Source organism: Mytilus trossulus, chromosome 4 (genome assembly GCF_036588685.1).
Source record: "Mytilus trossulus isolate FHL-02 chromosome 4, PNRI_Mtr1.1.1.hap1, whole genome shotgun sequence".
Taxonomy (NCBI): domain Eukaryota; kingdom Metazoa; phylum Mollusca; class Bivalvia; order Mytilida; family Mytilidae; genus Mytilus; species Mytilus trossulus.
The window spans coordinates 19,655,857-19,681,803 of NC_086376.1; the positions used below are offsets into that span (position 1 = coordinate 19,655,857).

The window sequence follows — 25,947 nt, forward strand, 5'->3', positions numbered from 1 at the left end:
TATATACCTGCTTTTGTTATTGCTTTTCAGTCTATCGTCATTAGATTTTTTTTTATCATTATCCATAGAAATAAAAACTTTTAATCTAAAAAGTTGCTTTTATCAGTTAGTTCACATTTTTATTCAAATAGTACAAAATCAATTTTCCTTCTTCAATTTTTCCTCCATTACCCAGGGTAAGGAAATATCCCCAAGCATTAAGTAAAGGGATATTTGCTCTAATTTTCAAAGTCTGTCATACTGCCTTCATATTTCCTGTCCTAGGCTTATCCTATATTGATGGAATTTTCTTATTTCTTTACTGGTAATTGTGAATGCTTTTATTTGAATATGATTTTAATTTTTAACCAGATCTTTTTAGGTAAAAATTCGCCTATTAATTTGGAGATGTTATTTACATGTAGTGAAATTTAAAATCAATTTAAATTTCTAATTGTTTGTATAAATAGGTTCTGTGTATGTCTTGTTGTTGCTATTATTGTTGTTAAATGATAAAAAAAAATTCTGCAGAGTTTTCTTTCCTATTCTCCTCTTAAATCTCTCAATCATTCATCTCAAATTTTGTATAACATTCAAATTTTTGTTTTGTTTGGATTTTTTTTTTGATTTTTTGAATACTATATCATTTCTACATATTACATACGAGATTTGTGAAAGTTATATAAGAATTATAAATATTTTTCGGTGTTAGTTTACAAAAAAAAAATTATCGATTCAAAATATAAACACAAATATACATGTACATACAATGTATTACATTTTTATATAGTGTAATCTGTTATACACTTTTATATGTATTCTCTGTATACTTTTGTTTTGGCCCATAAAGTTTGGCTTACGTTGTATGTTGCATTTATTACAGACTGAGAGCATGCGGCAAACTGTCATTTTAATGATAAAAATATTTTAAGGTAAAAGGAGGAATACAATAACTACCATTATCAAGCCAGAATTTACTTCCAGGTTTTAATATGAGTGAGAATTTGATACCCCTTGATACCATCCAAGTTATTTAACTTCAATAGTGAAAATAAATTAGCCACTGACTAATAATAATTATTATTATTGAAAGAGTTTTGTTTGTATGATATACCATTCTAGGCAACTCCCTTAGGAACTTTTATAATATCAAATATTTCTGTTATTAAAAAATACAGTTTACCGTATATTCCCAAATTTAAAGCGCATCGTTTTATAAGCCTCACAGCCGTTTTTAGGGGGGAAGATTGTTTTTGTCCTTACATAAAACGCACCTGAATATTAAGCGCACCCTTCAAATTTTCAAAATATATTTTAAATACTTGTACAAGAGAGTTAATTAAAGCTATATTTGTATTTTGAAAAGTACAATGGTATAGTTGTATAGCATCACAGTATTCACCTTTACTAACTTTATACACTAATTTCTCTGTTACAATAGACTAAACTATCTAAAATAATTCCCTCGGGGCATAAAAGTTTCATGATTATTTTTGTTATGCCAAATAGTAACAAACTAGGCTTTATTGATGTAAATTGGATATCTCCCTTCATTTCAAACAAATTATCCTTGACCCTAACTTTAAATAGGATTAGATAGAATTTTTCTAAAATAATAGACTACTCACTAGGAATGTTTCAGAGATTGGTTATCAAATATAGAGCTGATACCTTGTCTGGTTTTCATAAATACTTCCTCTGAAGTAGAAATAGACCTTATATTGATAAGAATATAATTGTATATATATGTAGCAATAAGCACTTCCAAGAAATAAATGAAACAGTTTTCTCTAAAAGATATCAATACAGTAAATTTCATTAAAAAGATTGACAATTCATTATTTATGATGTGAGTCTTTATTGGAAAAGACTGATATTAAGATTGAATCAGTATTATTAATACCAGGTGATCATTAACCCTTTCCTCCATAATGACTCCTTTTGACGCCACCCCCTTTACTCCATAATGACACCTTTTGACGCCTGTGTAGTACCTCAGTTTGAAATCTTGAAATGTCTGCATCAGACTTAACAAAATTTGTATCCAATATGCAAAGGATATTCATGAGAATACCTGACTGGAATTTCATTGATGAAATATTTGTTTTCCCAATGCATTTATACTTTAAACCTGATGATTTTTATACGACCGCAAATTTTGAAAAAAATTTCGTCGTATATTGCTATCACGTTGTCGTCGTCGTCGTCGTCGTCGTCGTCCGAATACTTTTAGTTTTCGCACTCTAACTTTAGTAAAAGTGAATATAGATCTATGAAATTTTAACACAAGGTTTATGACCATAAAAGGAAGGTTGGTATTGATTTTGGGAGTTTTGGTCCCAACATTTTAGGAATTAGGGGCCAAAAAGGGCCCAAATAAGCATTTTCTTGGTTTTCGCACTATAACTTTAGTTTAAGTTAATAGAAATCTATGAAATTTTGACACAAGGTTTATGACCACAAAAGAAAGGTTGGGATTGATTTTGGGAGTTTTGGTTTCAACAGTTTAGGAATAAGGGGCCAAAAAAGGGCCCAAATAAGCATTATTCTTGGTTTTCGCACTATAACTTTAGTTTAAGTTAATAGAAATCTATGAAATTTTGACACAAGGTTTATGACCACAAAAGGAAGGTTGGTATTGATTTTGGGAGTTTAGGTCCCAACAGTTTAGGAATTAGGGGCCAAAAAGGGACCCAAATAAGCATTTTTCTTGGTTTTTGAACCATAACGCTAGTATAAGTAAATAGAAATCTATGAAATTTAAACACAAGGTTTATGACCATAAAAGGAAGGTTGGTATTGATTTTGGGAGTTTTGGTCCCAACAGTTTAGGAAAAAGGGGCCCAAAGGGTCCAAAATTAAACTTTGTTTGATTTCATTAAAATTGAATAATTGGGGTTCTTTAATATGCCGAATCTAACTGTGTATGTAGATTCTTAACTTTTGGTCATGTTTTCAAATTGGTCTACATTAAGGTCCAAAGGGTCCAAAATTAAACTTAGTTTGATTTTGACAAAAAATGAATCGGTTGGGTTCTTTGATATGTTGAATCTAAAAATGTACTTAGATTTTTGATTATTGGCCCAGTTTTCAAGTTGGTCCAAATCTGGGTCCAAAATTAAACTTTATTATTTCATCAAAAATTGAATAAATGGGGTTCTTTGATATGCCAAATCTAACTGTGTATGTAGATTCTTCATTTTTGGTCCAGTTTTCAAATTGGCCTACATTAAGGTCCAAAGGGGTCCAAAATGAAACTAAGTTTGATTTTAACAAAAATTAAATTCTTGGGCCTCTTTGATATGCTGAATCTAAACATGTATTTAGATTTTTGATTATGGGCCCAGTTTTCAAGTTGGTCCAAATCGGGATCTAAAATTATTATATTAAGTATTGTGCAATAGCAAGTCTTTTCAATTGCACAGTATTGTGCAATGGCAAGAAATATCTAATTTCACAATATTGTGAAATAGCGAATTTTTTTTTTAATTAGAGTTATTTTTCTTTGTCCAGAATAGTAAGCAAGAAATATCTTATTGCAAGAATTTTTTTTAATTGGAGTTATCTTTCTTTGTCCAGAATCAACTTAAATCTTTGTTATATACAATATACAATGTATATTCACTTTTTACTACCAACTGATAAATTTAAATAATCTTTACCATTCAGTGATAACAAGCAGTTTTTTTTACATCTTAATATTTATGATGTATTTAAATGAGTAGTTATTGTTGCAAACTCCATTAGAATATTTTAATTGAGATTAGTTTTGGAATAAGGGAAAGGGGGATGTGATTAAAAAATTGGGTTCAATTTTTCTCATTTGAAATTTCATAAATAAAAAGAAAATTTCTTCAAACATTTTTTTGAGAGGATTAATATTCAACAGCATAGTGAATTGCTCTAAGAGAAAACAAAAATGTTAAGTTCATTAGAACACATTCATTCTGTGTCAGAAACCTATGCTGTGTCAACTATTTAATCACAATCCAAATTTAGAGCTGAATCCAGCTTGAATGTTGTGTCCATACTTGCCCCAACCGATCAGGGTTCAACCTCTGCGGTCGTATAAAGCTACGCCCTGCGGAGCATCTGGTTTTTAATTGGAAAAATCCTATGCGAATCAAGTGTGTAAAAAAAGATGTCCATGGAGGAAAGCGTTAAAAAGTATTCCAAAGTATCAAACTTACAGTATTACTAATAATATTTTCATTTCTTACCCAAAGTTGAATTCAGTGTTCTCTCCAGGTCCTTTAAGCATCATGGTAATATATGATGCTATATTTCTGAATGCGATGATGTCTAAATTGCTTTTATTGATGTTATGGATGTGATGCTATAACTTTTTATGCCCCACCTATGATAGTAGAGAGGCATTATGTTTTCTGGTCTGTGCCTCCATTCGTTTGTTCGCTTCAGGTTAAAGTTTTTGGTCAAGGTAGTTTTTAAAGAAGTTGAAGTCCAATCAACTTGAAACTTAATACACATCTTCCTCATGATATGATCTTTCTAATTATAATGCCAAATTATAGTTTTGACCCCAATTTTATGGTCCACTGAACATAGAAAATGATAGTGTGAAGTTCAGGTTAAAGTGTTTGATCAAGGTACTTTTTGATGAAGTTAAAGTCCAATCAACTTGAAACTTAGTACACATGTTTCCTATGATATGATCTTTCTAATTTTAACTCAAAATTAAAGTTTTGACCCCAATTTCATGGTCTACTGAACATAGAAAATGAAAGTGTGAGTGGGGCATCCGTGTACTATGGACACATTCTTGTTAAAGACAAAATTGTATTTCAAATTTCTCTGATTACCATGATGATAAATCAAATATCTCGGGAGAACACTAAGTTTATGCAAGTCTACCTCAGAGCAAGAAACTGTGGATTCATTATTATTTGCTGGGTACCAATTTTCGTGGGTACAGACGAACTACGAAGTTAAAAGTTTAACAAAATACAAATTTCTATTAGATTGAATATGGACTCTGTCACAACCATGAAATCACATATCCATGAACAGGCAAGTTTTAATCAATCCACGAAAATTGGTACCCATCAAAATAAGTGAATCCACAGTACCAGTGGCACTAATGTGTATTAATTCACCGTTTCAGAATCTAATGCATCCTGGGTAATATTTTCAAAAGTGTACACCAAAGCGTTTTAATTGGTTTAAAAGGTTATAAACAATGGAAATTCAACCAATGACGTAACATTATTTTCACTTTGGGGTACGAACAATGAAATTACCCATGATGCTTTAGATTCTGAAACGGCCAATTAGTGATACTGAATGAAATAATATTTTTATTTTTACAGTGATGACATGGACAATAAATATGATGATGGTAACAAATCCGATAGATTAGACTTCAAAGACGAGGAGGAGTACACATCTATAGAGAGATCACACACCACACATACAGAAAAAATTATACGACGATCACAATCGGCTAAAAAATTAGATCTAGGAGCTGCAGCTTCATATGGGAAAAATAAAAATCCTGACACAATTGTAAGTAATATTGACTCAAGAGTTGAACGACCTTTACAAGCTATACAGCCCTTGCAAGGTCAAGGTAAGTAATTTACCATTCAATCATGATTTCTAATACATGTACCTATTTTGAAATAAAATAAAATGTGTCTGAAGAGAAAATTCATCTTTTTTATTCAAACAGAGTCTAACCAACAAAATTAAAGGCATATGCTTCACCTTAATTGGCATTTTCTGTTGTACTGCATGGTCAGTATCAATTAAAAAATAAATAAAAATGAACTAGCAAATACAATTATTTTTGGTTTCATGCTTAGCTATTAAGTTTTCTAATTTGATTTTTTTTAAGATTCATGAGTTTGGAACCTTTTATAGCTAACATAGTTTATCATGAATGTGAGGTCATATGAACTTAGAATAAGGAAAGTGTGAGCAGGCATGGCGTTCAAAGGACACATGTTCTTGTTTTCATAAAAAAATAATTTATAAGGAGACTGAAATAAATTCAATTGATTGAATAATAACTGTTATGTGTCATGATAGTACATTTGGTTTACCTGTAATATATTATTTGAACGTATTTTTAATCCTGTGGATTCATTATTATTCGTTGGATACCAATTTTTTGTCAATTTCGTTGGGACAGGCAAACCACGAAATGAATTAATCAACCAATGATAAATTTTCTATAGGCTTGTATGCAGACTTTCGCAAAACCATGAAATTAAACAACCACGAAAATGTAATTTTTGCTTGATCCACAAAAACACAGTACCCATGAAAATAATTGAATCCAATTTTTTCCATAAATTATTGACCATGTGTTTGATATTTTCAGTCACAGTCCAGTAGTAATGCACCAGATTTAATATCAGGATTTGATGAATTTAAAAGTGCCAATGATTTTGACCCAAGAGCCACAAATACAACAGCAGGTATGATAAAATATCTATATTGATAATTGCAATGTGAAAATTATTTTGATATAGCTCGACCAAAATCTTATGTAGGATAGTTTTACCACAGTTACCTGTTATAGCATTGCTTTTGATTGGATGACAAAAAGGGCTGTCAGTTTCAACTACATTTTTTTTCCAGACTTATTGAAGTTTTTAAGATTTTTTTTTTTTTTTCATATTTACTAAATTAATGAAATATTATAGTAAAGAAAAGTTGTATGTATGATTTTTACAATTTTTTTACTTTGTAAAAGCAGAAATAATATGATATATATGTTTTACCTTTATTTACATACAATTATTCTTTATTTATAGTTTCTTCAACATCAAATGGTTTTGCTGATTTCTCACAGTTTCAAGGGGCCACATCACCTAAAAGGTAAAAACGTAACAGATTTATTTGTAGAATTTTTATTGATAATTGTTTTTTTATGCCCCACTTAGGAGCATTATGTTTTTCAGTCTGTGGGTTCCATTCATCTGCCTGCTAATTCATCTGTGTGTCTGTCCTGCTTCAGATTCAAGTTTTTGGTCAAGGTAGTTTTTGATAAAGTTGAAGCCCAATCAACTTGAAACTTTGTACATGTGTTCTCAGTGATATGATCTTCTAAATTAGAGTTTTGACACAAATTTCATGGTCCACTGAACACTGAAATGATTGTGCGTGTAAGGCATCCTGGTACTAAGGACTCATTCTTGTTAAAAATAATATTATTTAGAAACAGCCTGTGCTTAGCTACTGTGGATTCACCAATTCTTGTGGTTTGAGGAAAACTTACATATTCATGGATATTTAATTTCATGGTTTTGGCAAATATAAAACAAGAAGATGTGGTATGATTGCCAATGAGACAGCTGTCCACAAGAGAACAAAATGACACAGACATTAACAACTATAGGTCACCGTACAGTCCTTAACAATGAGTTAAGCCCATACCTTATAGTCACCTATAAAAGGCCCTGATATGACAATGTAAAACAATTCAAACGAGAAAACTAACAGCCTTATTTATATAAAAAAAGGAACAAAAAACAAATATGTAACACATAAACAAACGCCAACTACTGAATTACGGGCTCCTGACTTGGGATAGGCACATACATAAATAATGTGGCGGGGTTAAACATGTTAGCGGAATCCCAACCCTCCCCTAACCTGGGACAGTGGTATAACAATACAACATAAAAACAAACTAGTCTACACTCATTCTATTAGAAAATTTGTAATTTTTTGGACATTTGAACTTGTGGTTCTCCTGTACCCTTGAAATCTGCGAAAATTGGTATCCGAGGAATATTAATGAATCTACAGTATAAATTAATAGTTTTTACTGACACAGGAATATGATTTATGATAAACTTGTTGCTTATTAATTTCAGTGATGCTATATAGTATTACAGCATAAAAGCATGAATATTGTCTGCATCCTTGCTAACACTACTTGTCTTTTTCTTCAGTTCTGAAGGTTTTGCTGATTTCCAACAGTTTAGCGCTGCATCATCTGGTCCAACCCAAGCAGCACCAAATTCTGAGTTGTTTGATGTATTCTCTAGTAGTGGCACATCATCACCTGCTATGCAACCGTCCAATAATCCCATCCAACCAATGAACAATATGGCCCCTATGATGTCTATGTCATCTCAGCCAATGATGTCATCCCAGCCTATGATGTCATCTCAGCCAATGGGAATGATGAATCAGCCAGGTATGGGACAGATGTCTCAACCAATGGGAATGAACCAGCCAACCATGTCAACACAGGCACCAATGGGAAACATGAACCAGCCAATGACAAACATGGGTCAACAACCAATGAACAATCCAAACATGGTATTGTACTGTTTCATTTTTTTCTGTGAACATGGAAAACTGTGGATTCATTATTAGTCGTGGATCTCAATTTTCATCGAATTTATGGATAAAGATGAACCACCAATTTAAATGTTCATCAAAGTACAAGTGTTCTAAGGGCTTGTATGCAGGGTTTTAGCAAAACCATGTAAACAAATATCCCTGAAAATACAAATGTTCTTCAATCCCAGAAAATTTGTATACGAGAAATATGATGAATCCACAGTATGAAAAAAAAACAAATATCAGTGAATTCAAGAATTTTGAAACTTACAGAACAGTTTCTTGGTATATTGAGGGAGGATAAAGTGTTACCCTTGTGCATCTATACATCTAACCTTACATATCAAAATTATATTCCCTTTTTTCTAACTTTAGTTTTCCTAAACCTAATATTATGAAACTTATACACAATGCTCATTACCACATAGCTCTGATCAAGTTTGACTTTGGACACATTCTCCATTTATTTATTTATAAGATTGACACAAATTTCAATGGTAAAGTATATAAGTAAGTTATAATTCTGAAACTTTATTCTCTACCCTTTAATTTTACTGTTAGATATGACATATGAATTTATACTAGTGCAGACTTTAGATAAGCGTCACATACAAATTCTAATGCGGTCAAATATTTGACAAACTATGAATGAATTTTACCGAGCTTTTAAACAATTTTATGTACTATTTTGTAGATGGGAATGATGAGTCCAGGTATGATGGGCATGAACCAAATGGGAATGAACCAACAGGTAAGTCTGATTATAGGTCACACTTTGTTTTGAGTGTTCTCTTGTGACATGTGCTTATCTTATTATTTTTTTTATGTACTGTAATTTGGTTGTATACAGTGCCCTTTGTGAGATGAGTGTTTCATGTTTTGTATTTGAAATGTACTGTCATTTTGCTTTGTATTTGACTTCAGTAGCTCATAAAAGGTCATTTATCAAAATTGAAGCAGATTCTAGATTGATTTTCTTTCGATCTGAGAATTATTATAAATTAAGGAATGTATCTCCCTCATGCAAAGCTCTGATCCCTTTCACAGATTTGGCTATACTTTTTGGACCTTTTGAATTATAGCTCTTCGTCTTTTATAAAAGTTTTAGATTTCAAATATTTTGGCCACGAACATCACTGAAGAGACATGTATTGTTGAAATGTGCATCTGATGCAAGAAAATTGGTACCGTTAATTTTTTTATTATACAAGATTGAATGTTAGGTAAAAGTCTGAGTGTACAATTTCCCCGCCATATTTTTAAAGGGAAAAAGCTAGAAAAGGAGATCTATAATCTATTGATAGTCCTCGCTTATTTTGTTTCTTACCTTTTGCCCTTCTGACTTAAAGTATCAATTTTAAATTCTTGAAATTTTTCATTTTCACCTAAATACATACTCAAGGTGGTACCCAACACTTTCACTAAAATTAATTTGGCTCATTTAATTTTCTTAAAATTTTCACAAAGTATTTACTTTGACCCTTTGACAAAAATAGAAAAATTTCAAAAATTTGAACCAACCGTTTTATCAGAAAATTTACACTGTTTATATAGCAGTTTGACAGACACTTGTTTTGATCATTGAGAAGCTTTAAATTCTCTAAACAATACAACGTAATCAAAACGTTTAGCTGATTTTACAGAGTTATCTCCCTGTAGTGTTAGGTACCACCTTAAAATGACATACAACAACTACTTTTGTATGGTTGTAGGGAATGTTTCCACAGCAAGGCATGATGGGACAGAATGTTGGTATGAGTTATACCCCTTTGCAACCAGGACAATCTAATATGGTAAGTTAAAACACAATTCCTACTGGTTGATTATGTACTCAGCTCAGTTAATTCGAAAAAAAAGTTATTATTAATCTTCCATTTTCTCCCCTGTGGTCAGTCTTATATCGACCTCTGACTTCGTCCTCAGTCAATATTCTTCTTTGGGTCAATTTATCCATGTGTTGACCTCATACAAAGGCTATATTTGTATATTATTCATTAAAACCACATAGTTTACTTTGCTATTTTTGAAGTATTTGTGGTAGAAGGCACCTATTATTTTTTTATAACAAAGGTGTAAAACTCCAACTTTCTACTATAAGAAAAAATAATAATAAATTAGCTTTTTAATTCAAATTATATGGGTAGTTGTCATTCTTGGGTAAAAACTGTCTTCGATACACACCTCACATTAAACTTGGGAATATGTTTTGGTGATATATAATGTAGAGTAAGAAAATAAATGAATAAATATAATTCAGAAGAAGCCTGATGAGCCAGTTAAGGTAGGCATGACACCTGTTATTACATGATTAAGAAACATATACAGCAAAATATAAAATGCATACCCTCTGTCTCGTGCACATGGCTACCATTGTAATGTCTTGTCGCAGTAACAATCAAGAAACAAAATATGTATTCTGCTAGTATACAGAATGTGGTCTTATATATGTATATAATATGATTTTATGAAAGGGCTTAAGTAATGTGTACTGGAAAATCTACTTTCTGATAAGTAGATTGTAGTTTTAATTGTATGCTTTCACAAAAAGTTGTGCATAACCTTTGTTGCTTTGTATCCATGTAAACACTTTCTGTTCCTCTAGTTTATCAAAATCCCTGTAGATATATCTGTATTGTCCGTTATTGCTTGTTGTTTTACATAATGTATTATATACAATCTTACACTATAAAGAATGGTGACACAATTCACATTTTTATAAGTTTCCTGAAATAATGATACTTGAAAAAAGTTGAAATACTTTCATATTTTTTCTATTCAGGAAAAAATAATTGTCATTTTATTATAAAATTTTATTATTCACCTTTGAGCTATATCAAATTCAATAATATTATCTGTCTAATTTATAACTATGACATTTAATGATCCAATTCAAGGCAATTTTTTCTAACCTTGAAGTTAAACAGTTAATTACCTCTATTTAGTAATTTCTTAGTTGAATCCTAAGATGTTATGAAGTCATGAACCAAATAACTTAGTTTGAAACACAGTTGTCTTTCCTACTTTGTGATTTAATTTTAGCTGAAAAAACAAAAAACGAAGAAAAAATGTTAAGCCTAATTTTACTTCTGTTATATTTTCTCAAATTATGACAAAAATTGTCTGACTCAATCACTACAATCACCAAATAATTTATTTGCCTGTCCCTCAAATCATAATCCTTCCTTGGTGCTTGAAATCCTCTTCAATAAAATAGCTCCTTTTTGAGTGGAGGTCTTTTGCACTTCTGCTGTTTTGTTTTTGTATATGTACTATGATACAGTGAACTCTGTAAATATTTTATAAGAAATTGTAGAATTCTAATATCTATAATACTAAAATAACGAGGTCCAGTTTGTCAGCCGTCATGGGGAAAAAACAACAAATCAAAGAATTCAACTTTATATATAGCTAATATAGGACAATGGTGTTGATTAAGAATTACACCACTCCAGACCCTTTTGTTTTCCACATAATTAATATTGCCAATGATTAAGAAGTTCGGGGTCGAATCCGATATCAATAACAATAGTATATTCACCTGTTACCTATTACCTTATCTGAATGTTCCGCATCTGTCAGGCGCATCACCAAATGGTGTATTTAGGATTTTGCTATATACACGGGTCGTAATCACAGGGTTGCCACTACTAAACTCAATCACTATCACATTGTTCCCTATTGTAGTATTTTAATCAACATGACTTTCTAAGATGACAATACGAATACTAAAAACTAGACAAATAAGATAAGGCGTATAGGTAAAGATTTCAATTTCTTAGCTGTCATGACCTAAAACAGCCAATCAAAGAATTCAACTTTATTTATGACTTTTAGAGGACAATTCTGTTGATTAAAAAATACTCTATTCCAGGCCCTTTTGTTTTCCAAATAATTACTATTACCATACCAATAATTGATAAGTTCCAAGTTGCGCGTTCAACCAGAAAGAATTTGAAAGCAGAGAAAACTGTGCATCTTATATAATCGGCATGATTTTTTTAGATGACAGTACCAATACTAAATTAAGGCTTATGCATAGTAATATACTTAAATTCATTCACAGTCACAGTTTGTGTTCTAGTAAATATTAATAGCAAGGAAAACATCTTGTCAGAACAGTTTTTCTGCCTGAAATTTTTGAATTTGTTAAATTATTTGTTAAACAGCAGACATTTTTACAGAATTCACTGGATAAATTATATGTTATTAAACTTCTGCTTTAGTTACTGTGGATTCATTATTATTCGTTAGATATCAATTTTCATGGATTTCGTGAGTAAAGGTGAATCATTAAATTAAATGTTTAACAAATGAAATTTTGTATAGAATTGTATACAAGTTTTAGCAAAACTGTGAAATTAAATATCAGCGAACACATAAGTTTTCCTTAATCCACAAAGTTTGGTACCAATGAAAATAATCCACAGTATCTATTTATCTATATTTACATTATTTACATACCTTAGCATTACTGGTTACCTTTTTATCTCTCTATTGATATTTATATACCTTTAGCAATACTGGTTACCTTCACAGGTAGTATATATTGATTTCAAATATTAACTTAGATCTCACAGCTTTTATAAAAAAAGTTATGTTTTCTTTCTGTTTGAATATTTGTTATGCTGACTTGAAATCAAAATTGTAAAATTTTCCTTTTGCCTGCTGCATGTAAATCCTAAAAAAAATATCCGATTATTTCTTAAGAAGAATGATAGTTTATAATTGTTCTAGAATATGAAAAAATATCTTTTCCAAAAAATTTATCAAAGAATTATGAAAATATAATGTTAAAGATAGGAAAGATATGACCAAAGTCAAAAAGTTCCACTTAAGTTACAAGATCATGAACAAATTTCATTTGCCTTAGATTTTGATTTCAATAGTGAAGCTTTCACTTTCAGTGTGTTTTAGTTTTTTTCAAATTATTCCTAGTTAACTTTGATGTTGTTTTAGCAGACGACAGTTTCTAAGGAAGAAACTGTAACTAGCACTGAGGTCAAGGTTTGTTACTGTTTTTCTCTCTAAGCATGGTGAAGGACAGTTTTTCATCGCTCATCACAAAACTTGCAAACAAAATTCTACCATGGATTCCTTATTATTTGTTGGATACTAATTTGCATTTGATTCATGAACCAAGAATTTAAATGTTCAACAAAACAAATTTGTATAAAGCTGTATCTACAAAATAAAAAAAATCAAGGTTTCCGCAATCCATGAATATTGGTACCAAGGAAAATGAATGAATCCATAGTATATGAAATTCATATATTAACTTCAGAAGAAAATATTGAAAGATATTTCATTAATACAATATTTTTTAAAAGTAATTATTTTTCAAAGATGATGAGCGATGAAAGAAAATGAATTAAAGTTCAGTGGCAAAGTTTTTGCTGACCAGTAATTGTTTTATTTTAGAGAATTGATAAAACTTACAGCTAATGTTTCTTTCAAATTTTTCTAGCTGTGTTTGTGTTCAACGTTAGAAATTTCATTATCATGATTACCATATATTAATATTCTGGTAAGCAAATACTTTGCCAAACTGATCAATGGGAAAAGAATTAATTAATGTTTTACAGAGAAAAATATGTTCCATTATATTCAGTTGATTATTAGCTTAGCTTTTCCACCTCCTTCCATAATTTTACCTTTTATATGCATGGATTACTCCCAGTCATGTGATACATGAGAAATGGTGTAGAATTTGTCTTATTACCAAAGTCATACTCACCCTTTTCAAGTTTGTGAAAGTCAGTTGTAAAAATATTAATTGTCAAAAAAGTGTAAAAAATTTGAAGAATCTCTTCATTCAATAGGCTAAGGTAAATATAAAAGTTTATTTTTGAGACCTATGGATATGCAAAGCATAGAGACAGTCAAAGATCTAATAGATATTTTATATACTTGGAAAAAATGGGAGTAGTTTATGCATACATAGAAATGTCTCAGTTTATGGTATAACAGAAAGTGTTGACTAGAATAATTTACTCGTGTTACAAGATTTTTACAGATTTTATAGCTTAAACCAGGAGGTCATGAAAATATACTCTCTATTTCTATGTATGTTAACAAAGATATTGTCAAACAGTCAGTTATTCTTTCTTATTCTTGAGTGATATACAATCTAGTGATAAAGGATTTCTTTTCTGAGCCAGATTCCTAAAAATGTATGCATAAATATTCAACTACACTATGTTTACGAATCTTGTAGAATTAGAAAGCTTGAAACAACTGCACATGTTATTATTATATTGAAAATTCAATAATAAACCTTCTACAATTTTTTTAATTTTTTTTCTCAATTTGACTAAGCTATTTTTTTCTAAACAATTTAAAAGAGAGTGGATTGAAGCTTTGTAAGTACCTTATCCTTCAGAACCTTTGCAGCTAACACTGCATATTTATATATGTAAAAAGAACAAACATTATTTCAGGCAAGCATGAAAAATAGGCAATGTTACAGAAACTAACAACAGGGTTTTGCATGGATATAAAATGGAAATACTGACAAAACATTAAAACTTTGAAATACACAAATTATGTTAAGAATGTTTTGTAATGGATAAGTATTTATTTTACTTAAGATGATGAAAAAATCATATCAATAAAGATTGAAATATAATATGGTCCAAAAAAATAAATTCAAAGCAGTCTACTACATTTCAATAAGCCAGGGAAAATCTGTCATGTACAATTAGTAATGATGTTTAAGATAGTTGACGTTTTATTTTTAATTTTAGAAGAATTTGAATACTTGGTCTGGTGAAGGTAGTAAAGTGAATATTGACTTAGATGCTCTCAGTCCTGCTAGTAAATATCAAAATAAACAACATCAACCGTCAATGAACCAATTACAGACTGGGCAACCTCAAGCTGGTAAGTCAATATAATCCATAATTCGAAGGAATGAGGGAGAGTAGGAGGGGTCCTGATCCCGAATTCCCGGGCTTAAAAACATGAAATCCCAAAATCCCGGGCTTAAAAACACGAAATCCTGAGGTCCTGAAATTCAAAAACAAGAATTCTCGGATCCTGAAAGGGTCAATCTCGAAATCCAAAGCTTAAAAGCACCTGATTCCAGAGTCCTGATAAAGGTCCTATCCCCCCTCAGGAATCAGTTACAACCATTAGATGGAACAACAATAAAAATCTGAAAATGTGTTTATCTTGTGCATTTTTCCTTTGATCTTTTTTTGTGATAATTTTTCATATCATGCTACTGGCTTGATATGGAAAATTATCGCTAGAAACTAAGGAGCCATGTTGCATCGCTAATGAAATTGACATGAAATTGACAAAGTCGTCATAGGTAAAATAGCAATAAACAGATTATCATTGGTCATCTCAATGTGACTGGCACAACCAATGATAATCTATAAATATACCACAATCTTGAAGCAAATACAAAAATGAATGAAGCGTCCACAACTTAGTTTACATACACAACCTATCAATGACTTATTATTCCACAAATATTGTATAACCTCAAACTTGACAGCATGAGGAAATATATCATAACAACCAGTAAACCAAGCACAACATAGAACAACAGCAAACAACAACCTAAAATATTTTGTTTATTATGTGTCCATCTGGTTTTTGCCACCAATACATCAATCAATTAATTGAGTGCATTCCAACTCTACCCTCAGAATCAACTTGTTACTGAAAATAGCTCTTGCAGCAATGGATAACTACCGATAGCAACAATCATCAGCTAACTAAATTACATAACAACACAACAATAAAACACAATCTATTAGTGATTACAACAAGAATAACAACAAAACTTGAGTCATTAGTGATAACAACAAGAAAAAAAATAATTGTAAAAAAGGAGTTTCTGTGGAAAGCAACAAATTCCATCATTACATCACTAAGAAATGAGACAAAACAACTAAATTATCTAGGATGTCTTTTTACAAATAAGGTATAAATGTCTTTTAATTTTATAATGTTAGTTTGGGAAGTTATCTGTCCTGTGAAACAATTTCATGATTTTTTTCTTATAAAATTGTTTTCTTTTATAGGTATGGGCATGGCAGGAAATCAAGGCATGATGGGTAATCAAGGAATGGTAGGAAATCAAGGCATGGTAGGAATTAATCAAGGAATGGCTGGTATGTCTATGAACCAACAGCCACAAGGAAATATGATGGGGCAACCAAGACCTATGATGACTGGAAATATGGGTAGGTGTAAACAAACATATTTTTGTTCTTCATTATGAATTACAAAAATTGGTTGTTGAACTGTTACAAAGACTGTTTAACAGCAAATTTGAAAATAATACCTTTAAGAGATATTAAGTTATCAATTATAAAGCTAATTTGATAATGCTAGCAAATTTCAATATGATATAAAAATGTCCTAACTGTCATTCAAATGTTCAAGACTATTATATTATCTATGGGTACCCCTTTTATTGAAAACAGTCTTTCAAAAGTGAATGCAGTAAACGTGATATCTACTAACAAACAAAATAAGGCAAGTGTTTTACCATGAATGGCTATATGGATTTGTTTCATGCATATGTATGCAACATTATGAAAACTTTAAAATACACTAGATTCCAATTTCAATTGTTATGCCCCATTTATGGGCATTATGTTTTCTGGTCTGTGCGTCAATATGTTTTTTTTTCGTCTGTTCATTCATCTGTCTGTCCCACTTCGGCTTAAAGTTTTTGGTCAGGGTAGTTTTTGATGAATTTGAAGTCCAATCTACTTGAAACTTAGTACACATGTTCTCTATGATATTATCTTTCTAATTTTTATGCCAAATTAGAGATTTTTACACATTTTAAAGGTCCATTGTACTAGAAAATGAAAGTGAAGATAGGGCATCCATGTACTTGGGACACATTCTTGTTTTGCTTGAACTGCCAAGGTTGACCTCTGGTCATTTGTGGAAAGAGTTGTTGGACATTGTGTAAAGACAATTGCTTTGTGACATTTTTTGGGGGGAGAAAGCACCAATTGGAAGATCGTGTTATGAAACAGAATAATATTTCACCAAACATGCTTGAGGTTCACTCAACACTTTTTACAAAATTTTGTGATTACTGGTACATTTTGGTGTGGACTTTTATAGATACTTTTTGCATGTAATTAGAATAGAATTTAATAACTTTGTTATTTTTACAGGCATAAGGTAAAAAATACAATTCAGAAAATTTTGACCCAACCATGCTTTTTAAAAAATTCATTTCGGTGTTTCAGTGTGCTTTTCTCAAACTACCTTTCTAAAGCATGAAACTTGTTTTGCACTTTCATTACTAGTGTTTTTTTGCTAGATTCAAGTTTTGTTTTTTACGTGTTGTTTGGTGGCTGTTCCATGGACATTTACCACGTCCATGATTTATTTATAGGTACCATGCAATAGCATACACTTATTTACTTGACAGGACTACAAAAGCAAGTTTACTGTGTCCCCATACACCAATTATTTCCCCACCTGAAGGCGGAGGGGAATAGTTGTCGTGGAGGGGCACTGTAAAGCTTGGCTTAATCTGAAAAGCCAGTAAAAGTTCAAACTTAGGAATGAAAGTTCACACATAAAATACATTATCAAATAAAGATATATAGCATGTACATTTGCATGTTACCATATAAGATATTAATACACTTCTTAATAATTCTTAGCATGCACAGTCAGACTGAGGTTAGGTCTAGGCATAGGGTTATAAAAAAGAAGTTCTGGCAATAGTCCTTTTCCATGTACAAATTAAATGTCATCAGTTTGTTACTTTTTTATTTCCATGTTATGAACATAACAGTTGTTTCCTAAATGTAATTAATACTTAATGCAATGTGAACTTTTAAAAATGTACTTCTAAATTGAGATATTGATGTATTTTTGACCATAATTGAAAAGACTATTTGAAGTCAGTTGCTTTGTTTGGGCTATTGCTTTGATTGGAAAATGATTACAGTAAAGTTTTAAAGTTCACTAAAAAGAAGTGGTTAAATTTAAGTATGTTAAGTATGTACTTTGTGTTGGTATATTTAAGGTGTCTTGGCAACAAATGAAACCACCAATGTGAAAACTTAGTGTACAATTCTAATACATGAAATAAATAGGATCTAGAAACAAGGAAAACATTGTATTGATTAATCTGTCGCTTAAGAAATTATGATACAAGCTCCATTATTTCACTATGAGGTGAACAGTGCTGGACTTGGTTTCTTTTTTGTGTGGCTTATTTAATTTTGTAGTGACAGCAAAAAATAAATTGTTGGATCTGTAGTTGCTAATAGGATTAAATATTATACAGACCTTGTGAAAATGAACTGCAACTAAATTGTATTCAGCAGTTATTACTGAAAACATGAGGCAAAAGATTTCATCCTCTCTTGTCAGACTAGATCAAACGTAATGTTTAATTCAAAAGGAAGAGAGTCTTTGAAAAATAAAAAAAAATAAACAATTTAGAAAGTACATGTACTGGTAGTAACATTTCTTCTCTGTTTGTGGTGACTGGTTTATTTAAAGACATAAGATTTATATGTCGGATTAATTTTTTAAAAATACAAAGGAGTAGTTTCAGTAAGGATCTTTTTTGGCCTCAAAATATAGCTGTTTTACAAAATTGTTAAAATGTATACTTTTAGTTATTCATTGGAAAGTAAAATGCTTCTGCTACTCAAATATGGGCTGTTTGTGACAATACAATGCAAAAATACGGGGTACTAGCATCATTAAGTAATGCTAAATTACTGAAATCTTCCCAAATTTAACATTTTAGTTAAATTTGAGACAGTTTCCGTCTTAAATGAGTGGTCGCATTCGTGTTCATTCTTTTTGAAATGTAAGTTGTATTTAATGATAATACGTAACATATATAAAGGTTGGGGATGAACACGGATACAGCCACTTTCATTTTTGACAAAAACCATCTGAAAAGTGACATTTTTGGGCATATTTGATAGATTATTCATATTTAAGCAAAAATCGGACCGTTTTTAATGAGTAAGTCAGTTAAAATCTTTCCCTTAAACTTAATGAATCAACTGAAATAGACACTTAAGTGTTTAAAAAGTGTCTAAAATCTTTAGTTAGATGAACTTGAAATTTGAAGCCAAAATCGGCACTTACTGGACCTACTCCTTTAGTATATACATGATATAGTGTAGTGTTGATCAAATGCAACTGTATAAATGTACACCATATCCCTTCAAGATCATTTATGTAGTACATGAAGCATCATATTCTTTGATAGTCATTCATGAAGCAGAACCATGATTTATAGTATACTTATCTTTACAGGTATGATGCCTAACATGGGAATGATGGGTAATATGTCAACAACAACGATGGGAAGTATGAACATGACGGCTAATGTGTCGGCAAACGCTGCATTCCAACAGAAGACAGATCAAGCTTTCAGTGCATTCGGAAGCTTTAAATAAACTGTTAAACCTGAATCCTATCAGAACTGTTATATCTAACTGTTTTCAGTGACCTACGCTCAGGTGTCAATCAAACTGGTTCTTTTATCTCATTAGACTGGTTCCAACATTATGATTTTTAATTGTCCATGAAAATTTCATTGTCCATCTACTAATTGATTTTGTAAACTTCTGAATATTGTTAGTGACAATTTGGGCATTATAAATCATTATATAACATTTCAAGATTGTAACTTGGTTGTTGTCACATAATTTGTAATTTTTAAAGTTGAAACTGGCTGAATTGTTTTCTGTTATGATCAGCTAATTTCTGCTACTGTGGAATTATAATAATTTGTTGGGTACCAGTATTTGGGGAATTAATTGGCTCTGGTAAATAACAAAATTTAACTTTTCAGCAAAGTATTAATATTTTTGAGTTTTTTAACTAAAATTGGCAAAAGCAGTGAAATCTGATATAAAAAAAACAACATTTTTTCTACAATCCACTTAAATTGGTATCCATGGAAACAAATTAATCCACAGCGTCTTTTTGTGTTATTAAGTTTAGTTTTTAAATGTTGAATATAAAAAAGAATATGTGAAAGACCAGGATAATGGATAATAATCAAACACCCTTCAAGAAGCTTTAACCTTCAATAAATGTACCAAAATTTTCTGCTTCAAACATATTATGCAAATTTGATTTTAGTTCTTAAAAACTACGTTTCCTGCATTCCTTCCCTTTGATTAACATAAAAACTTGTCATGAAATCTGAAGATGCAGAAGCAAATTCGTGAAGCAGATCTTAAAGTCAATTAAATTTATGTCATCGCTAATCATTATTTTGTATTATCGTGATTTTAAATCTGTTAACTCTATGGTTTCATGCCTCATTATGAATTTTAATGAATTTTATTTTGACTAAAATGAAATGAAATTAATTTTTTTTTCAGCTATGTAGTAATTTTGATTATGTAATATTCCTATATCTTTGATTTAATTACTTTTTCACATGTAATGAGATTGTAATGTTAGAAATTATTGTTAAACCAACATGTGAAATTTCTGAAAAATGATTTAAATATTCATTTAAGGAAAATCATTGGTTAAGAAATGAAGATTTCTCATTTTATTTTTTTTAGAAATAATACTTGCAAGAGTTTTGGTTTAGCTGTACATTTAAAAAAATTATGCTTTTCTTTTCAAGTGCTATATTTATTGTTGATTTCAGGCTTTAGTTTGGGTTCTTCAGAAGTTAGAGATGTATTCATATAATGCCTTTTATGTAGAAATACTGAATTTGCTTTTAGGAAATTTTTAACCTGTGAAAATGGTTTCTTTTGCTCCTTTCTGTTAACTAGATATCTTGTTTCTTTATAGAATTAGAAAATATTAGCTGTAGGGACCTCAGAAATGAAATTTTGTAGAATTTTTATTTTTCATTAGGCAATATAATAATTAATCGATTGGACTGATGACTTTTATCATTTTACTTTCTAGGTACTGATTACAGCAGATTTTGGTGTTAGGCTTGTAAAACAACAGACCTTACATTCCTTCATTAAATCGCAAACAACTTTTAACAGAATTTCGAATCAATATTTTCAATCAATTTGTTGTTCAATTGCCTAAAATTCAAAAATGTTCATAAGAAAACACATCAAATGGGCATAATAGAAATTCATCTATATTTATTCACATCACTTCTGGAAACAGAAACAAATTTTACATAAGTACATTGGCATTGTCTTTTATAACTTGTATCATGTGTATTTTAATTTAAAATAACACAACTTAGAAAAACCAACTGCATCTTTGAAAATTCTTGTCATTGAGGAATTTGTTTTTAGTATAAATTCTATAGTTTTCACAGTTCCATTATTATTATACTACTTAAGATTTACTGTGATAAATGAATTTATTTGGGAATTTGAAAAGGCTGTAGCACTGACAGTGTGTAGGAAACAATGGCATAGACATTTCTGTCACAAAAATAGGTGAAAATATGGGAAATTTTTACATGTGAAGTTACACTTATTTTGTGTAGAGTGGGGTGCTCATTTTCGCCGGGGACACAATTTCGCCGTTTTAGGATTTTGAGGTGTAAAAACCTTCAAAGGATGGCTAAAATGAAAAAAATGTACTGGTAAATTATATTTTTATAACAAATATGATATTTTTTTAAACTGAAACAAATTGCAGCTCCTACCGAAAATGACCGAAAAAACGGACAACGATTTTCGAACAATTTCCTGAATAAAAAAAATGATTTCAAAGAAGTATTTCTAAGTAAATATTTGACTGAATGCTCTAATTTTGAATTCTTTACACCCTTGAAAAGTCTGCTATTCATCTATAATGCAATTGATTTGAAAAAAATTGTTAAAAGCTGCGGTTATTTGGTTTTAAAAAGATGTGTAAAAACGGCGAATATGTGTCCCCCATTGACAAAATATCCGGAAATTTCAAGAACCCTTTAATCTAACTTTTCAGATGATTTTTTTCAAACAAACACGTTTTCAAGCTTAAGAATATTTTGCATTTGAAGTTATCTTCATATAAAAATATCAGTTTACTTCAAAAACATTTAGACCTGACCATAAACTGTAGAAAACATGGAACGATGTGGCGAAAATGGGCACCCTACTCTACACCTTGTTAAGAATTTCTCAGCATTTTAGCCTAACTATGTTTGGTGGAGGATAACTCATAGTGAATTCAGTGTTTGGTTGAATAAGTGCTGTTTATGTATAGAATAAATTATTTTTGAAATTTTAAGTTTATTTAAATTATATTTGGTGCATGTATTTAATGTTGGCGGATGTAAAAATAAATTGAACAAACTTTTCTGTGAAAGGTTTAATAAAAAGAACCTGACGTTATCTGTTTTCAGACGGCTTTGTATATCAGTATTCAATTACAAATGTGAAGTAAGCTGTTATTGAGGTTTATTACTACACTGGTTGTAAAAAAAAATACATTCCAATATAAAGGGAAACAATCCATTCATTATCTGTGTATCATTTTTAATGTTTCTTAGTAAAAATAGAAGTTAGCCATCAATATTTTCTCATCTAGAAGAAAGAATATAATGTTTGATTATGAATTTAAAAGATTAATGTTATCTGAATCTTTCAAAACTGCATATATTCTTGATATCCCTATTTTTTATTGATGTAAATGTTTCCCTTGCTGATAATTCTTATATATCCTGCAGTATCAATGTTTTCGTCCTTTTCAAACAGGTATGATTTCTAATGAATTTCATCTAATTTAGCTTATATTTGTATTCAGCAGATTTTGAGATAATTGAACATTTTCCGTTTCATTTGATATTTCCTCCGTTAAAATTTAAGCTATCAAGGGATCTCTGATTATTAAAAGCTTTTTTTTGTTATTCTTTTGTTTTCTTGCTAAGAAGTTATAATATATTATAGGAAACATTATTTGTTATTTTTATGAAGAAAATTGAAATTATATATATAGAGAATTTGTTTTTGTTTTATTTAATTTTTAACACCTTCATAAAGTATGGCTTTGTTCTGCAGTATTCTGAACAAAGAAATAAATTAAAAAATTATTAGCGTGTGACACTAATCAGTAGATATATATATATTTAAAATGAGGTTTTTTTTCTTGAATATTCTCTTACTGATATGAATACATGTACAAGGTTTGCTCTACTCAGCTATTATTCAGTTTGTAAGAATTTTATTTTTAGTGTGCTTGGTTAAAGACACCAACAAAATCTTAAAGGAGTAATATATTCTTGTAAAACATCATATTAAATCTGTGATTATGTGTAGTTGTTATATTTTGTATATATCTGTTTAAATGGAATTGTTGTGTAAAAGGTAAATGAGTGAATGATCAACGAAAAAACAAATAAAAGTTGAGTATTGTATTCAAATGTGTGTTTTAATTTTGGAATGAGTATAATTTTTGAGTATACAACTGAATTTCAATGAAACATGCACATTAAAAATGATAAAAGGAGAATAAAAAAACAAAGGAAAACAACATGTGGTATTATTATCAATTAGACAACTGTCCACCAGAGACCAAAGGAAGATGATATGAATAACTTCATGTCACAGTATGACCTTCAACAATAAGCAAATTCCGAACCATATAATAAACTGTCAAAAGGCACGATCATGACAAAATATGGTACAATTCAATTGGAAAACCAATGCAAAAAACAAAGAAAGTAGACAGTTGTAAATGATCACCACTCCTCACTTTGGACAGATATATAAAGAATGTGTCGGGGCTACACATGTTTGTCAGTCCTCAATCCTCCCCAAACTTTTGACAGGTTTAACAGCACAACAAAAGTATAATATGTAAAAATAAATCAGTTGCATAGGGCTTGACTCATCAGAACAACAATAAGATAATTAAAAAAAAAGACATAAAAAAACCACCAAGTATTGATCTTTTAGTACTCCCAGGAATGAAAGCTAGGTCAAAAAGATATAAGAAGATGTGGTATGAGTGCCAATGAGACAACTGTCCATCCAAGTCACAATTGTTAAAAGAAAAAGAAAAACTATGATAGGTCAAAGTACGATCTTTAACATGGAGCCTTGGCTCACACAGAACAGAACAAAAATGACAAGTGTAAAACTATTCAAGCGGGAAAACCAACGTTCTAATCTATATTAAAAACGAGAAACTAGAAACAATAACATTTATGACCCTTATCAACAAGCAATACCTTCTTAACATTCAGTTACCAGTCAAAGATAAACCCTGGTTTTCCCCATCTTAAATATCTATAGGTACAGAACTAATGAGTTTAGTGTCTTGAGAAAAGTACAACTAGTGCATATGCAAAAATATAGATATCAATAGAATGTAGGACCATCACAGTTAGTACTATTGGTATTCATCTCCGTAAAACTATCATAAGCCGTTGATTTTTTATGCCCCACCTACGATAGTAGAGGGGCATTATGTTTTCTGGTCTGCGTCCCTTCGTTTGTCCGTTCGTTCGTTTGTTTGTCCGTTCCTTTGTTCATCCGTCTGTCCCATTCAGGTTAAATTTTTTGGTCAAGGTAGTTTTTGATGCAATCAAGTTGAAACTTAGTACATATAAGCCCTTTAATATGATCTTTCTAATTTTAATGCCTTATTAGAGTTTTTACCCCAATTTCACGGTTCATTGAACATAGAAAATGATAGTTCAAATTTCAGGTTAAAGTTTTTGGTCAAGGTAGTTTTTGATGAAGTTGAAGTCAAATCAACTTGAAACTTAGTATACATGTTCCCTATGATAGCAGATATGACCATTCTAATTTAAATGCCAAATTAGAGATTTTATTCCAATTTCACGGTCCCCTAAACATAGAATATGATATTGCGAGTTGAAAAGCATCTTTACATGACCAATTCAAATATAGGACAAATGTTCAGTGTGACGATGACAAAAGAAAAATAATACGTCACAAGTTGCAAAACTTCAGTGCAAATACACTGTAATAATTTTATGAACATGGTGTACTTCAGAAAATGTTTTTTTAAAATATGAAAAACCACTGTGTAAATCAAGAGTATGTTACTAGTTAGGCGCTAGCAGAGTGTTGCCAAGTTAGTGTTTATTAGCCACTCAGGGGACTATTTACAACGAAACCAAACAATATATAGCAATATGAAGAGAAGTTTGCTGCAAGGTAGTTATCAAGTTATCAGGTCAATTGATATTAACGAGAACTTGTCTACCTTTCATACTTTATTCCAGAAACAGGAGTTGTCTCTCTTTCCCTTCATGTCAATTGAACTTATTTGCTGAATGTGAGAGATAGGTTCAGTCGGACATTTGAACCGGTTACTACCGTATTATACTAGTCTTAGTTTGAATTAACCAATTTAAACGATTTATATTATCTCATTATGTGGGAGAGAAAATTAATAAGGCTAAATAAACGACAAAACCGTAGACTTATATATGTTTTTTTTTAGTAGAGATGTAGACTAGTGTTTCTTTTTTTGAAAAAAGTCTTCTTTAAAATCTCATGTTCTTGTCTTTTACGTAAGTCTTAGAACGGAGAATATAGAGTCACGGGTAATGTAAGTAAATCATTTCGTTGTGATTGATTGAATGCTTTTTGTTGTTGCTTAACGTCTTATGGCAAACAATTTATTCATGTTCGGGTCGAGAACATACAAGTATTTTAAAAACAATGGAAAAATCTCGAAAAACAGTTCCACGGCGATTAAGGCCAGAATTGTGGACTGCCACTGGAAATG

General features: G+C 30.6%; 1 protein-coding gene across 19 annotated transcripts in view; it reads left to right on the plus strand.

The window, feature by feature from the left end:
* The window catches only part of LOC134714834 (clathrin interactor 1-like), a 43,867-nt gene extending 20,268 nt beyond the window's left edge, over window positions 1-23,599 (plus strand). For 3 of the 19 annotated variants that reach the window (XM_063576446.1, XM_063576457.1, XM_063576465.1), the window contains 11 exons: window positions 5,307-5,502; window positions 6,323-6,419; window positions 6,759-6,822; window positions 7,902-8,274; window positions 8,993-9,049; window positions 10,011-10,091; window positions 10,556-10,579; window positions 13,255-13,302; window positions 15,042-15,177; window positions 16,332-16,493; window positions 19,570-23,599. In XM_063576446.1, coding sequence (XP_063432516.1) covers window positions 5,307-5,502; window positions 6,323-6,419; window positions 6,759-6,822; window positions 7,902-8,274; window positions 8,993-9,049; window positions 10,011-10,091; window positions 10,556-10,579; window positions 13,255-13,302; window positions 15,042-15,177; window positions 16,332-16,493; window positions 19,570-19,712 — 1,381 coding nt within the window. In that variant the 3' untranslated portion in view covers window positions 19,713-23,599. Of the gene's footprint in view, window positions 1-5,306; window positions 5,503-6,322; window positions 6,420-6,758; window positions 6,823-7,901; window positions 8,275-8,992; window positions 9,050-10,010; window positions 10,092-10,555; window positions 10,580-12,813; window positions 12,835-13,254; window positions 13,303-15,041; window positions 15,178-16,331; window positions 16,494-19,569 lie in introns of all 19 variants that reach the window. The other 16 variants (XM_063576450.1, XM_063576449.1, XM_063576448.1 and 13 more) reach the window with 16 other exon arrangements.
* Window positions 23,600-25,947: the final 2,348 nt, after the last annotated feature.